Below are 13,695 nucleotides of genomic sequence, written 5' to 3'. Positions count from 1 at the left end.
AATCTTTCTTTAGTTTACACACAAACTTTCAAAAACACAACAGAATTCTTCAGAAAAGCAGTCAACTACTTCTGGAACAAAAAATGGATGGTAAGCAGATGTGAAGCTCAGACTAATGCCTTTTCCTGACCAGGTGCATTGCAGCTTGAGATATAAAAGACAAGGAAAAAAAATCACGCTGAAGCCAAATCATTCCAATGCCATTATAAGATAATATAGGGGCAGGATAGTGCCTCATCCCATGTTCAGTCTGAAAGCAGTGTCCTCTTGTGCTCTTTTCCTGTTTATGCAGTCTCACCAGGGTGCAGGCAGCTCCTGGGGGAGGATGAGTCCAGGCCACAGTAAGGGAAGTTACAACAGAGCTCTGGCTCCTGCCAAGGTCCTGATGAGCAGTTGATAAAAAACTCCTTCTGATAAACATGTGTCCATAAGATGCCAAAGCACTCTCCAGGGTCCATGCATAAACACTGCTAATATGCTACATCTGAAATAGGCTGGGATGCACAGCCCAGCTCTGCAGCCCAATGCCATCACTGTGCTATTTGGGAGCCACTGGCTACAAAAGTGGGATGGGAGATGACATCAATTGCCATCAGAATATTTCAGATTCTTTCTTCCTTCTTACAGCAACTGTAAGATGATTGAAACAACTTTCCCAGTGCAAGTCTAGGAGTCCTTAAGCATACAGAGGAAGAGAAGAAACCCTTCCAAACCATCCAGCTGTGTGGAGAAGAAAAAGATTTCCTACAGAAATCAGATTTTACAAAATATACTTGCTACCTTATGGTAGTAAAAAGTGTTTCTAAAAAGTTTTTAATATTTAGGAGATCTCAAATCCTGAAATGGGGAATCTTCTCCCAAGTCTGCAATGCTATCATATCATTTGCTGAAATCTAAGAGCACAAATCACAAGCTGCTGTCTACAATCAAACTTGAAAAATGAGCGCATAAAAACATCTGGATTGTTTTATTTCTCAAATTAAAATTTGATTATTTAATTAATTCTAAAACAATTTAATTTTTTTTTCTTTAAAGAAAAATAATGTGGGTGAAGGTCAAGTTCTCTGGTAGAACACACATCAAGGTCTAATGTACCTCTGGAAAAGACTCTCAGACTAGAATGGCAAACACACTTGGAGCTCAGATTAGGATGGCAAACATGCGATTCTGCCATGTGAACGCTGACTAAAATTCTTCCCCCTGATTTCTGCTACCGAAAAGGTATTGGTTAGGTCGGTTTACTAGTATGAGTGGAGCTCTCTGCAGAACAAAAGTGTTTCCCCACATGTTCCATACTTCTAAAAAATGAAAAAATCCAAATACCACATTTTAAGTTCTGATCCTCACCAGTGCTACCACTTGTGAGCAGTGACAGAAAATTCAGGTGGACTCTTTCTCTGTGACTGAAATCACCAGTCAGTTTCTAAGTGCCTTAGACAGCAAATTCCTCAGCACAACCATTAATTGTTGCTTTAAGAGTTTCAAGAGCACCAACAGGCATGTACAGCTTCTTTAAGGGCCAGAAGTAATTACCATTAGAACTACATCTCTGCAGCTGTGCAGTCTAAATCCTGTCCCCTCAGCCTTGTATATGCAACAGCACCACAGTATGCACAGTCAGGTTATTTTACCTTATTTTTTCCAAGCTGCCATTCAGTGCTTGTGTTGTCATACAGACGAAGTAGGACGGCACATTTCTCATTTAAATCTTCAGGGAGAGTTAAGTTTCTCATGAGGACTTTATACCTGGCAACCAAAAAGTATTTATTGTTTCATTTGAGAGATTCAGTTCTATTTTTGCCATATGATTCTTTTTGCTTTTATTCCTCAACATAGGAATATTGACTTACACTTCAAGTCCACGAGTCAGTGTGTTTACCTTTTATAAAAGTCTTGAAAGGGCCTCCGGACTGGGAAACCAGCCCTCCGGATCCTGACCGTCTCCAACATCCCAGAATAGCGCAGCTGGTTAAGCACCACTGTCTGATCAAACTGGTCTGGCATCTGCAATGAGCAGGTTCAAAACAGCAATTTTAATAGCAATGGTTAGAGATGTCAGGGGACATAAAGAAGGGCAAATTGTATGAATCTGAAATGCACAAAGCCTAATAACTGGCTACACAATGTCTTAAAGGACACTAGCAGTCCTGAGCATATAAAAATATCTACAGAATGGAAATCATGGGGTAATTACAGAATATCATTTCCACAGACAGGACATTTACAGTCATTTAATCTCATCAATTGTCTCTTTCCATTTCATGTGTATTTGTAGGCTACTGCTGTGCAGGCAGAAACAACAGAAAGAAGCACAGGCAGTTAACAGGTCAACAGCTATAAGTTTGATTATTTTGCTTCTTCAGCAATTGAATTTAAAGCCCCTGAGGATTCCAAATGTTGAAGATACACAAATACAAGCGATATGGATGTAATAAAAAAAAACCAGAAGGCCAGAAAATATTCAGTTTTTAGTGTATTGACAATTATCTGCTATGGATAGGGAGGAAAGTTTGCCAGTGGTACCTCAAATCTTAAATAAGCTGTATTTAAAAGAGTTTCTCTTTACTGCTATTCTAAACAGTAGAAATATTCTCCTCTGTAAATAGACCCCCCCTGCTCATCTGAAGTAAGTTTCCCTTAGTTTGCCAGCAGTTCTTTCAGCATTGTTTTCCATTCAGAAAACAGATAACCCCACAGCCACTCAGTTATGCAATGCTGTGAATACTGATCAGCATGGTTCTGCCACTGGGAGCCTCAGGAATGCCCTCAGCCCATCTGAGAACCCCCGAGTCACCTGTATTTTCACCATGGTTTGAGGTAGCCCAGACAGAGCCATGCAAAGCTGCTCAAGACAGCACTAATTGCTGCCTGGCAAAACAGGGGCAACCCCCACACGGAAATGGCACCACATGTAAACACACCATTTAATTCATCAGCATGAATTATCATCATCCACCTTAACCCATGAGCTGACCCTCCTTTGCAGCCATCTGCAGAGCTGGAGCACAGTGTTCATTATTTTGCACATTCAGGAGGTGGGATTTCACAGATACAGCCAACAGTTCACATAAAGATCTGAAGTTCTTCAGCTGACAAAAGTGACAGCAAGATCAAGCCCTGGGAAACTGTCAATCTTGGTATTTATTAACTGGCTTTAATCGTGCCTCTTGTTCAACTTAGCAAACAAATTACTCCCTCAAATTTTAACTTGACAAATAAATTCACCGTAACAAATGAATTACACCTCCAAATTTTAACTTCTTATAAAAAGTACCTTCAGGAAAACACAGACTCAAAAGCTCACTTCAACTATCCAGTATAACCTTTTCCATCAGTGCCTTTATTCATGAAACAAAACACTGTGTGCTAGTGGTGACACCAGAGGGAGAAAACTTGTCTGTGAAAGATGTGAACAAACCCATCTCCCTCAACAATGTTTCATTTGGATTTTGCCACAGTAAGTGAAATCTCTGTATTTCAGTGAACACTCAGCATGAATGGTTTCAGTGAGGGTATCAATCACGGCTGGTATTGCCAGCAGGGATTCCTGGATGTGCCCACTGTATGGCATCCAAGTGTCAAGTTTTCAGCCTGGCAAAGCTGCCCTTTGCATGTCCATGCCTGCCTCTTTTGGTGCAGGTGGCTGATGATGCCCGATAGGAAAGGCAGGGAATGGATACAGATGTACACACAGAAATCACAAGGAAAAGCTTTCACTTTTCACCTTGTGTAACTCAAGGCTGATGCTCGCCACAAGCAGACACGGCTCTTTCTTTTTTCTTTAACACTAAAACTACTTTTAGTCCTTTTACTCCACCCAAACTGGCTGGCTCAAGAGATGACGTTTTTCTCATGAGTTGTAGGTACAACAGTATTTTGGTGTGCTGAGGTGGGGAGGAAGATGCATGGATGTTCTATCTGGGAGTGGGGATACATCACAGCCAGGCAAAATGCTGGTGACATGACAGATGTCTCTCTCACTAGGCAGCCTCTCCCTCTGCAAGGGAGCCGCTCCTGCTTTGAGAGACAGATGGCTGAGGTATCACCTAACGCCTTTATTGCCACCTCCAGGCACTTGACAACCAAAAGTCAGCGCCACACCTGGCTTGAAAGCTCATGTTACTGTTTAAAAAAACACTTGACTCCCAGAGGAAGAAGAAACATTTTGGTAACATTTTCCCTACAACTACAGAAGTTCGAAACAGCTCTGCCCGGTCACCAGAAGGTGGAAATGCCACACACATATCTAACTTCATAAACACCTGCAGTTTTTAAAAAAAGCATTAAACATTGCAAGAGATGTTAGCATGCTATCAACACAGGACAAGGTGGAGAACATTGCAACTTTAATCAACCACTTCAAATGCCTACTCCATCACTTTACATTACTCGCTATTTTTAATTACTCACAGTCACATGAGACATTAAATTGAAGGGTCAAATCCTCCTGGCATATCATTGGAATTACATCTGCAACAAGTATGGCTGCTTTGAGAAAACAGAGGGTTGGTGATAAGAGATGTGCTGGACTTATCTCTTATGCTTTTCAATATGAAATACTAAAAGATCCCCCCTACCCCCACAGCAGAGATAACTTCAAGCATAACTTCTAGCAGGACTCCTCACAATTAAAAGAAATCAATTGCATGTGCCTTTATTGAACTAGAGTGCAAGAACTGCACATATCCCACTACTGAACTGCAGACGCTTCTCAGACAGAGTGACAACCATCTCCACCTGAACACTGTTTGGTGCAGCAATGAGTTAAACATGCAATAGTATCAAATCTCCATGCAAAGGGTTACCTGTGCAGATGATGATCACCTTTCCCTCTTTCCTGGTGCTCCTTCAGACCTCCTGTGGTAAGCAAGCTAACTTGTCCACTGACACCAAATACAGGACAGGACCTAGCTCTGGGGTCTGCTGAATTTCTACCAGTACTGCTGTTAAGGCTGGACTTGGTTCACAAATGAACACTTGGGAACTAATTGTATTCTCTAGGAAAACTTCAGACAGACAGCAGAACCACGACTGATTTTAAAACAGTACATCTTCCACAGTAAAAATTTGAAGTCATTCCTAAAACTAAGACTCCTGCAAAGTAAGATCAAATTTACAAAAGAGAAGGCAACAGAAAAGAAAGTCAACAGATAGCTTTCAGAATTGTCTCTGAGATGCAATCAACTAAATTTTCAATAGATATTTCACTTTTATCATGGAATGGCAGTGCTGAACCACTCCAGCACACAATATCACTGAACAACAGCTAGAATCACATCAGCCAAGTCATGTTAAGGCACTGAGCAATATCAATGTGAAATTAATAACTACAAGCCAGGTCTGTTCCACATGATAAGGGTGCTTTTTTATTGTGTTGCAGACGCAACTTGTAATTCATTATTTCCTAGATCCAAAAGTCTCCACTGCATTTGCACCAGTCAGCACCAAAGCCAAGACTTTAGCATGACCTGGAGTCTCAACTGGTGAGACTTTGGTTCCTCAAGCTGCTAAATGCTTGCTCTGATCTATAGTGAGTCTCCCAAAGGGCAGAGCTTCTGCCTGAAATCACAATTAGTAGCAGCCATTGGGACAGACATCTAACGCCAATGCACAATTTTAATAATAAAATAGCTCTTCAGATTACAGCTTGACTGAGCTTTAAGAAAAAACTTTTCTTCTTTTTCCCCTTTCCCTGGACAGTATCTTTAGTGATGACCCCAAGGTCTGAATAACACAGAGATCATTTTTTCATTCTGTGAATCATTTGCACAGAAATCCATCATCTGCTGAAACACAGAGCACACCTGACTTCACCCTGTGTAAATCCTTCTTCCTCCCTGAACTCCTGACTGCCTCACCAGAGTACAGGCATAAAAATGACAAATTACAGCACCCTCACAGACTTTAGGCAGGCAGGATGGGGTGCACAGAGAGATTGGCAAGAGAGATAAGGGTGATAGGAGAGAAGGAAAAAATCCCACTCCCTTGTTTCTGGATTTCCCTGTAAGAACTTGAGCAGAACCATGTCAGCCTTGCTACTGTGCCTTAAAATTGTTGATTTCCCTGGCTTAGAAAAGATTTTGTGGAAGATACATGCAGAGAAAGAAAGGATGAAACAGATGTAAAAAAGTAATTTTTAAAATTTAAACTTTTTTTCAGTGTCTTAGTTCCTTTAAATCTGCTCTTTCACTCCTAGAATGAAATACTGGCAGTTTTACTCTGGAGAAGACCACCAGAAATGAAGAAGAGGCCAGTCTTTCTCTGCTTTATAGGGGGTTTGGAACTAGTTTTCACATACAAATATGTACATTTTGTCAGAAATAGCAAGACTTACTAAGTTAGATGTTTCTGAAATGGTCCCCAGGGTCTTCTGATTTCAATCAACAGCTCCATGAGTCAAAACAAATGCCAGGCTTTCCTCACAGACAAGTTTGAAAAATGTGACTACTTTAATTTCTAATATTTACAATCTAGCTGAACTGATATGCAGAATTCTGCATGCCCATTGCTTGCCTTTTTTAAACCAAATTATGCTCAGTGATCCTCACCCAAATGTACTGCTTGGCAGCCTTCACTGGTGTCAAGGATTCTCGCCAGTAACCTGAAAGTAGTGAAAGGGAAATGCCCTTGCCTGCAATAGGGAAATGCTCTATGACACCAGGACAGGCAGGGATAAGGTCAGTCAAACCTGGAGACTGCAGCTGCAGCTGTGTGCATGTCATCCCCCTAGCTCCAACAAATCATTTCACCCCCTGTTTTTCTAGCCATCATTTCTTCAGTCATTTGCACCATCAGCTTTGGTGACAACAGTTTATTCAACAGATTTTCAACCTCAGAATTTATGTGCTTCCAGCACATAAAGCAAAGAGCATTAAAACCTGTGCATATCCTTCCCAAGGAAGATGAAGCCCCACTCACCTAAAAGCCTATTTCAAAGGAAGAAACCCTCTACATTTTTCTCTAACATGTAGCCAGCATGGAACAACTGGAACAGGTGTGGGTTGAAACACACACAAGTTTGATGCCTGCTTTGTTTTGGAAGGCATTCCCTTCCTGTCCCAGAGTACTTGTGTCCAGATAAACACCATAAAAATAGAGGACAATAAAAACAAAGAACTTCCCAGAGCTATTATTTATTTGAGATTTCTACTGTATGGCACTGGCAAGTCAAGGAATATTTCAATAAACCTGAAACAACAGTAAGTGTTTCACATGTCCAAAGTTCTCCTGGCCTTTTTCTGTACACCCACCCCAAAAATCCATGAACAGCCTTTAAGAAGTATTAACACTGCTGGTGGTAACTTGCTAGAAAAAGAACATGGGTATATTGCAACAATCCTTGTGCTTCAAAAAAGTTCCGCTGCAAACTCCATGCCAGATTTCCCTGCAAGCTCAGTAATGACATGCTGGCTCTTTTTACAGTCTCTGCAGGTCTGAACCTGAAAGCACTGCATTTACCAGCAGCAATCATTTACACCATTAGCTGATCACTCCTACTACTGCATCTGACCTGCACCACTCATCTTGCAGCCCTGAGTATTTCAGATAAGAGACAGACTGCAAAATTAGCCACTCTCATGCCACAGGTTAGAGTTTCCTGTGCTAAAAATAGTGCTGCATAGAAGGAACACTGTAATTTTAGAGGTCTTCTACTCTACCAAAACAGTCAAAGCAGGAGCCTTAATAAATGAATGTGAAAATGCTTTTGTATTTATATTCAGCCTGTCACCCAGCTTACTTTACAAAGTAAAGGCAAGGCAAGGGCATCCCAAGGACATTTTTAAGACTGCAGCCCATTTATGGGCTGCGAGGCAGTACACTGCTACACTGACTATTTGCACTAGTGTTTAAAAATCTCAGCTTGTCAAGACACTGTTGAATCAGATCCATCCACAAAGATGCTGTGGTCATTTTTCAGGTCCTGCTTGACTATATTCAGCAAAGAGAAGAGCTGGAAGTAGCTTCTTTGTCGGGGAAAATATGCTCAAATGATTCTGACTGGCTTGCTGAGATTTCAATGCTTTCATACACAACAATAAAATTACAATTGAAGGGCTATTTAATATACTTTTTATTAGTTACTGTCCCTGTACTCTTGCATTTCAATCCTTCTGTTTGGTTTGTATGGACTAAAAGTTATCCCTGAGTAAATATACTCAGCCTCTTTGTGAACTTTCCTTTTTAAAGGTATCCATAATTTCTTCTAAAGGAAGCCAGGATTTTCTACCTCTCTCATATGGGCCCAGAGGAATGCTAGCTACTCAGAATGACTTATTTTTTACACACGGTTACAATTTCATAGAATAGAAATGGATTGTTAAAGGCACAGGCTTAAATGCTGGAGATATCAAAGTTTTGTAAGGGCATATTTAGAGCTCTGTAAGTGATTGCCTAAACTTTCAGCTGAAGTGAACCCTTGTTGTTTGAATACATTATTCAGGGCCTCCATTGAAATTCACAGCAAGTCCCATGGGGTGTTTGTCCCAGAATTGCAGCACCATCCATGTGAGACAGGCAATTAAAAGCATTTGGGAAACAGGGATTTAAGGTTTGAAGCCTTGCTGGCAGGGTCTCAGCACACTGACAGAAGGTGTGACTCACAGCACAGACCCCAGCTGGAACTTTTCATGGACCCTCCTTTCCACCTGTGTGTAATCTGCTGCCATTTCATCTGAGGTCGTCCTTACTAAAGCCTCCAGTCCCTGCAGACTAAACCCCAATCTGGCCTCATTCTCCCCACATTGTGAGTAAGCAGCAGGCTTCTGAAGAAAATCAATCAGGCTGCCTGAGCCACAGACCTACCATGAAGAAACATGCTGTGAGGTACTAATTGAAGGGACAGCTATCCTTCCTTACCAACCCCACGTCAAGACAGCCAACACCAACACCTCCATTGTTCATTATGGGTTAAGAAGATTTGTGCACACACCACTCCACATCTGCTGAGGCTGCACACAGACCAGCTGCAGGGAGAAACCCTGACCCTCCATGTCACCTAATAACTTACACAGACTGAGACCTCATCCTTCTTTTTCCTTTGTGATTTTTTTTGGTTTTAATTTTTCCACTGTAATGTCACTCCTCCATGACAGACTTTTTATCAATAGCTTACAAGATTTTTTTGGTTATTTGACAATTTACTGGCAGGCTGGGCATATAAATGCATTACTAAATGCTTAAAAACATGTTTTACTATGGTCCCTCTAACATGATTTCTTACAGATAGTGGTGCTTGGTATCAAGCATTTATTCACAAAAGATACAAAGTTTCATCAGGGAATAGGAAACTAAGATGGAAATACTTGAGAGAACATGATTAATTTCCTCTTGCACAGCCAAAGCCTGACACGGCTGTAAAATCTCATAGCAATCTGTGTAAGAACCTAATCCTGTGTGTTTCTAGTACCTGGTGCACTGTTACTACAAGTAATCTCACCCCTGAAAGCCTCCAAGAAACCAGTTCTCACTGATATGCTAACACAGGATCACTTCAGCAGTACATCCTCAAATGGTAATGCAGATAACTTTGATCCTCTTTATCACAATTTTGTTTGCTCTCCCTGGTGACACAAAACTGAGCAACCTCTTCTCAGACTACAGCTGCACACAAGGGAAGAGACGACAGAGGGTTATTGCCTCCTCTTTTTTACTGCAGGTTAAGTGAAAAGGACAAGGTAGAAGAACCTCACTTCCAGCTCATGGGTGGGGGGCACTAACATCACATTCCACAGAGGGACAAGGGACATCAACTTGTAGAGCACAAGGAGAGTAGAAGAGGATTCTGAATCCAAATCTGACTTTATTCCCAGCTTCAGACTTGGGCACCCACCTGCTGCTTCCCTAGATCTCATCACACACTATCTCTCTAGGATCATATGCCCAAATGCCATTTACATCTTGATATTCTTCTATTTTGAGGCATTGCTTTAAAGAGAGTACTTAAAATTCCCTGCTATCTCAGAAGTCAGTTCAGTGATTTGTGAGCAAACCTGTGCTGCTCAGCTGTGTGACACAACAATCATGAATCACACCTCTGCAAACTACAAGATTTAGAATAATAAAAGTGTTGGTTGGCTTTAGTTGATTTAAATGCGGAGTGTTCCTGCTTGCTGTAAGGCCCTAAGGGCCTCCAACTTCACAGCTAAAAAAACTAAAATAAAATTCAAGAAACATTAAAAAGTCAGCACTTGATCATGCCCCCTTTGCAATACTGAGGCCACCAGCAGTTTCTCCAATGCATTTTGCCCCTGCATGCAGTTCATTCTCTCCATATAAGATGCCTACAAAGCACAGGCTGACGTAATGCTCAGACTTGCTGCTCCATGCTTTCTCAAGCAAGGAAATGTTTCAGAGCCATTCCTCTGCCAAAAAAAAACTGTGTGGTTTTATAAAATTTTCTCCTGAGTAGCCCTTTCTCCTCTCTTTCCTGTACCGAGCTTGTTGTTCGAAAGCCATAATGGGAAATCAGCCAGGCTTAAATCACAGCCAATACCTGATATGTGCAAATGAGGAATGCCGTGAAATATTCAGCCGAGCAGCTTTGTGTTGCTAGGACACCCGAGGTCGGGCAGCACTGAAAGGGCAGATTATTCCCAGCCCAGCACAGGGCTCCATTCACAGCTGCCTCTGGGCTCTGCTAGCCAGCCCTCCCAGAGCATCCCTGCCTCCCAACTCCCTGAGCTGGCCCTCCCTTGCCACAGTGCCCAGCACACAAGCCCCTCTGCACCTAAAATGCCCCAGTGGGCTGCACATGGCTCTGGTTGATTTGGATCATTTCCAAAGACTCACTTCAATCTGAGGGAGCCCAGGGTACCGGGGGGCTGCTCCAGAGCTGGGATCCAGCAGACTTGCAGTGTGTGATCTGGGGATCTCCTTTAAGTATCAGGAACCCTGTAACACTGCATTTAAGACCATTTTTAAATCTAGAGAGGGGAAATTCAAGTTTACAGAGGTGATGGAGATTCCTGTGACCAGTACAGATGTCTACCTGGCTGACAGCAAGAACTGTGTGATGGTCCACACGAACGGCCCAGCTCAATCCCATGTCACTGGTGTGTTAATTACTACTGCATCTTATACCTCAGTACATCTCACAAAGTGTCAGTCTAATTTTGGAATTTTTCTTCAAATTTGATCCTATGAGCTGCTGTTCTTGTATTCCTATATATTTTTACATTTTATACTCAGGACATGCTTTGCAGATCTGCAACTGACTGGACAAGAGACAAGACTAGTGAAATGTGTGTATGTGTGTGTTTGCAGTGCAGGGGCAGAAAAAGAAGGCAGTTGTTTGCTTTTGTGTATATTAATTTCACAGAAAAAGACAATAAATATGTTCTCTTGGACAGCTTTGTTGTAACACAACAGTCCTATCCCATCTTCCCACTGAGAGTTGGAGAGTTTCCTCCTTCAGCTCTTTGATGTTTCTGAGAACTACATCAAAATAAAAATAGATTTTTCTGATAATTCTGAAATTTCCAATGTAAGTCAAACAAAAAACCCCTTGACTGATTTCTTCATATTTTATATAAACATGAGATGGAAGAGCTGTGTGGATCACAGCTCTCCGTGCTGCCACAGAGGCCACACACAGGTGAGTCAACATCACCATGGGCCAGAACAGCAGGAAGCTCCTGTGTCTTTTGCATTGATACTAATTGCATTCAGTAGAGAGAAAAAAAACCCACCACTGCCACATCATTGCAACAGTTTTGCATTGACAAGCATTAGTATGACTTTTTTGTTCCAATTCCTATACAACTGTGAAGTAAGAGTTAACTATAAAGTAAATTCACTTTACTTTATAAGCATGGTGCAGGGTTATCCAAAATGAATGGCAATAAACCTCCCTAATATCAATATGGTCATCAAAGTAACTATTAACTGATTTATCTACACATACATATCTAAAGACTGAGAGAAAGAATTAATTATAATAAATGGTAACAGTACATCAGGATCTAACTAATTTAACATTCAACTGCCTTCTGAGTGACTTAATTGTGATGCCACTACTCATCTCCTCCAAGCCCGCAGAATTCACAGCCACGGATGCTGGTCAACAGCCCTTTGTTTCAGTAAGGTTTAGTTCCATCTTCACTTACTTATGTGAACCACACTTTTGGTTGACTCTATCCATTTTTAAGATGATTTTGTGGAGAAAACTCCTGCTCTTATGACCTTACAATCTGTTATGTCATATTCAAATAAGATATTGTCTCTTCTTGTCCTAGAAGTAGATTTTATTTTATCCCTCTTCCATATTTTCTGATCATGGTGAAAACAGAATCTTGAGACTCCATGAGTGCTTAAGAGCATTTTCACTGCTGCCTTACCAGCATTCTTTCTCTGGGACCTGGCTAGCTGCATGGAACACACATGACTGGAAGCAATGGATGCAACAAGTCTTGTCTTTGCGCAGATGATTTGTGACTTTAGGTTGGGCATGCACCGTAAGGGAGCTGCACAAATGTCTCTCCCCTTCACAGCTGTGTGACAGGAGGTATTGTGGCTCTGTTACATGCTGGCTAAAGCAGCATCAAACCAGTACTAACTCAAGCAAAGCATTTACATGTGTGCTTAGAGCGCATTAAGGCCAATGAGATGTGCATGTCCTGTAAGAACCAGGCTGATTTGAGATGCACTGTGTTGGGCATGCCAGGGGTCACAGGGAAATGCAATTTTAGATGGCTGAACAGCCATTTCTTCCCTGAGAAATTCCTAGGCTCGCTTATGTACATAACCCAACATAACCCTTAATGTTTGACTCAGAAGGGAACACCTGAGATAAAATCAGCTTTCCTAAAAGCAATTTTGTTTGACATGTGAATTGTGTGCCTACATTAAAAACTTCCTTGAAGCTAATTTAAGCGCTGCACCACTTCTAATAAAAATCATTTCTCCCTTTGAAATACTACTTTTAATTGATGAGGCTGGTCACTGTTTCTTTTTGGCTAAGTATGAAGTATGCACAAATGGCAAGCTTGTTTGGCAAGCTGCAGATGGACATACTCATCTTCATCATGCTGAATCTGGGGCAGCCATTCCTTTGAGAAAGCCAGTATCACAGATGATCTGGTATTCATCTGGCTTTCTGAAAGTGGATGTCTTCTCTCAACCCATCTACATTATCTCTGCTTCACTAATAAAGTTTTGGAGACCCCTCCAAAGCCCCTACTTGCCACATACTTAGGAGATTCCTAGATCTACTGAGTGAGTTTCAAAAATGCCATGATTGATTGCATCATGTGAACAGAGGAAACAGAACATAGCACTTTGAGTTTGGTGACAAACTTACCTTCCCTACACTAGATATTGTATAATACTGATGGGTGTATGCCACAATTCAAGGTGGCTGCCAAAACAAAAAACTTGCCAGTGTGATTTACATAGTGCAATGGGCTTCTTGGCAACCAGCAACTTCACAGACCTGAACTGTGTGCACTTATCTGGTGCCTGGGACCAAGCAACAAAACAAATGCTGCCCACAAAGCCTGAGGAATTGTGCTGCTATCATCTCCCCAGCAAAGCTCCTGCAATCAGCACCAGCTGCCCAGCTCCCTGTTGCCTGAATAGGGAATACACATCAGGAACATAGAGAGAAGACAAACCAATAAGAGCAACCTCAAACCTCATAATGTGTCAGCCAAAAACTTCCTGTAGGTTAGACTGACCACTCTTCCAGCTCTGATGATG

At 41.6% G+C, this 13,695-nt stretch overlaps 1 protein-coding gene across 1 annotated transcript in view; it reads right to left on the bottom strand.

Moving 5' to 3' along the window:
• MYO10 (myosin X) overlaps positions 1–13,695 on the bottom strand; it is a 162,939-nt gene that overhangs the window by 28,136 nt on the left and 121,108 nt on the right. Inside the window, exons 20-21 of the mRNA XM_030943561.1 lie at positions 1,880–2,004; positions 1,632–1,746 (exon numbers count right to left, since the gene is read on the bottom strand). Of these exons, the coding sequence (XP_030799421.1) occupies positions 1,632–1,746; positions 1,880–2,004 (240 nt within the window). The remainder of the gene's footprint in view (positions 1–1,631; positions 1,747–1,879; positions 2,005–13,695) is intronic.

Source organism: Camarhynchus parvulus, chromosome 2 (assembly GCF_901933205.1).
Source record: "Camarhynchus parvulus chromosome 2, STF_HiC, whole genome shotgun sequence".
Classification (NCBI taxonomy): Eukaryota; Metazoa; Chordata; class Aves; order Passeriformes; family Thraupidae; genus Camarhynchus; species Camarhynchus parvulus.
Note: the sequence above shows the minus strand (reverse complement) of the source record. Positions and strands in the feature narration are given on the sequence as shown.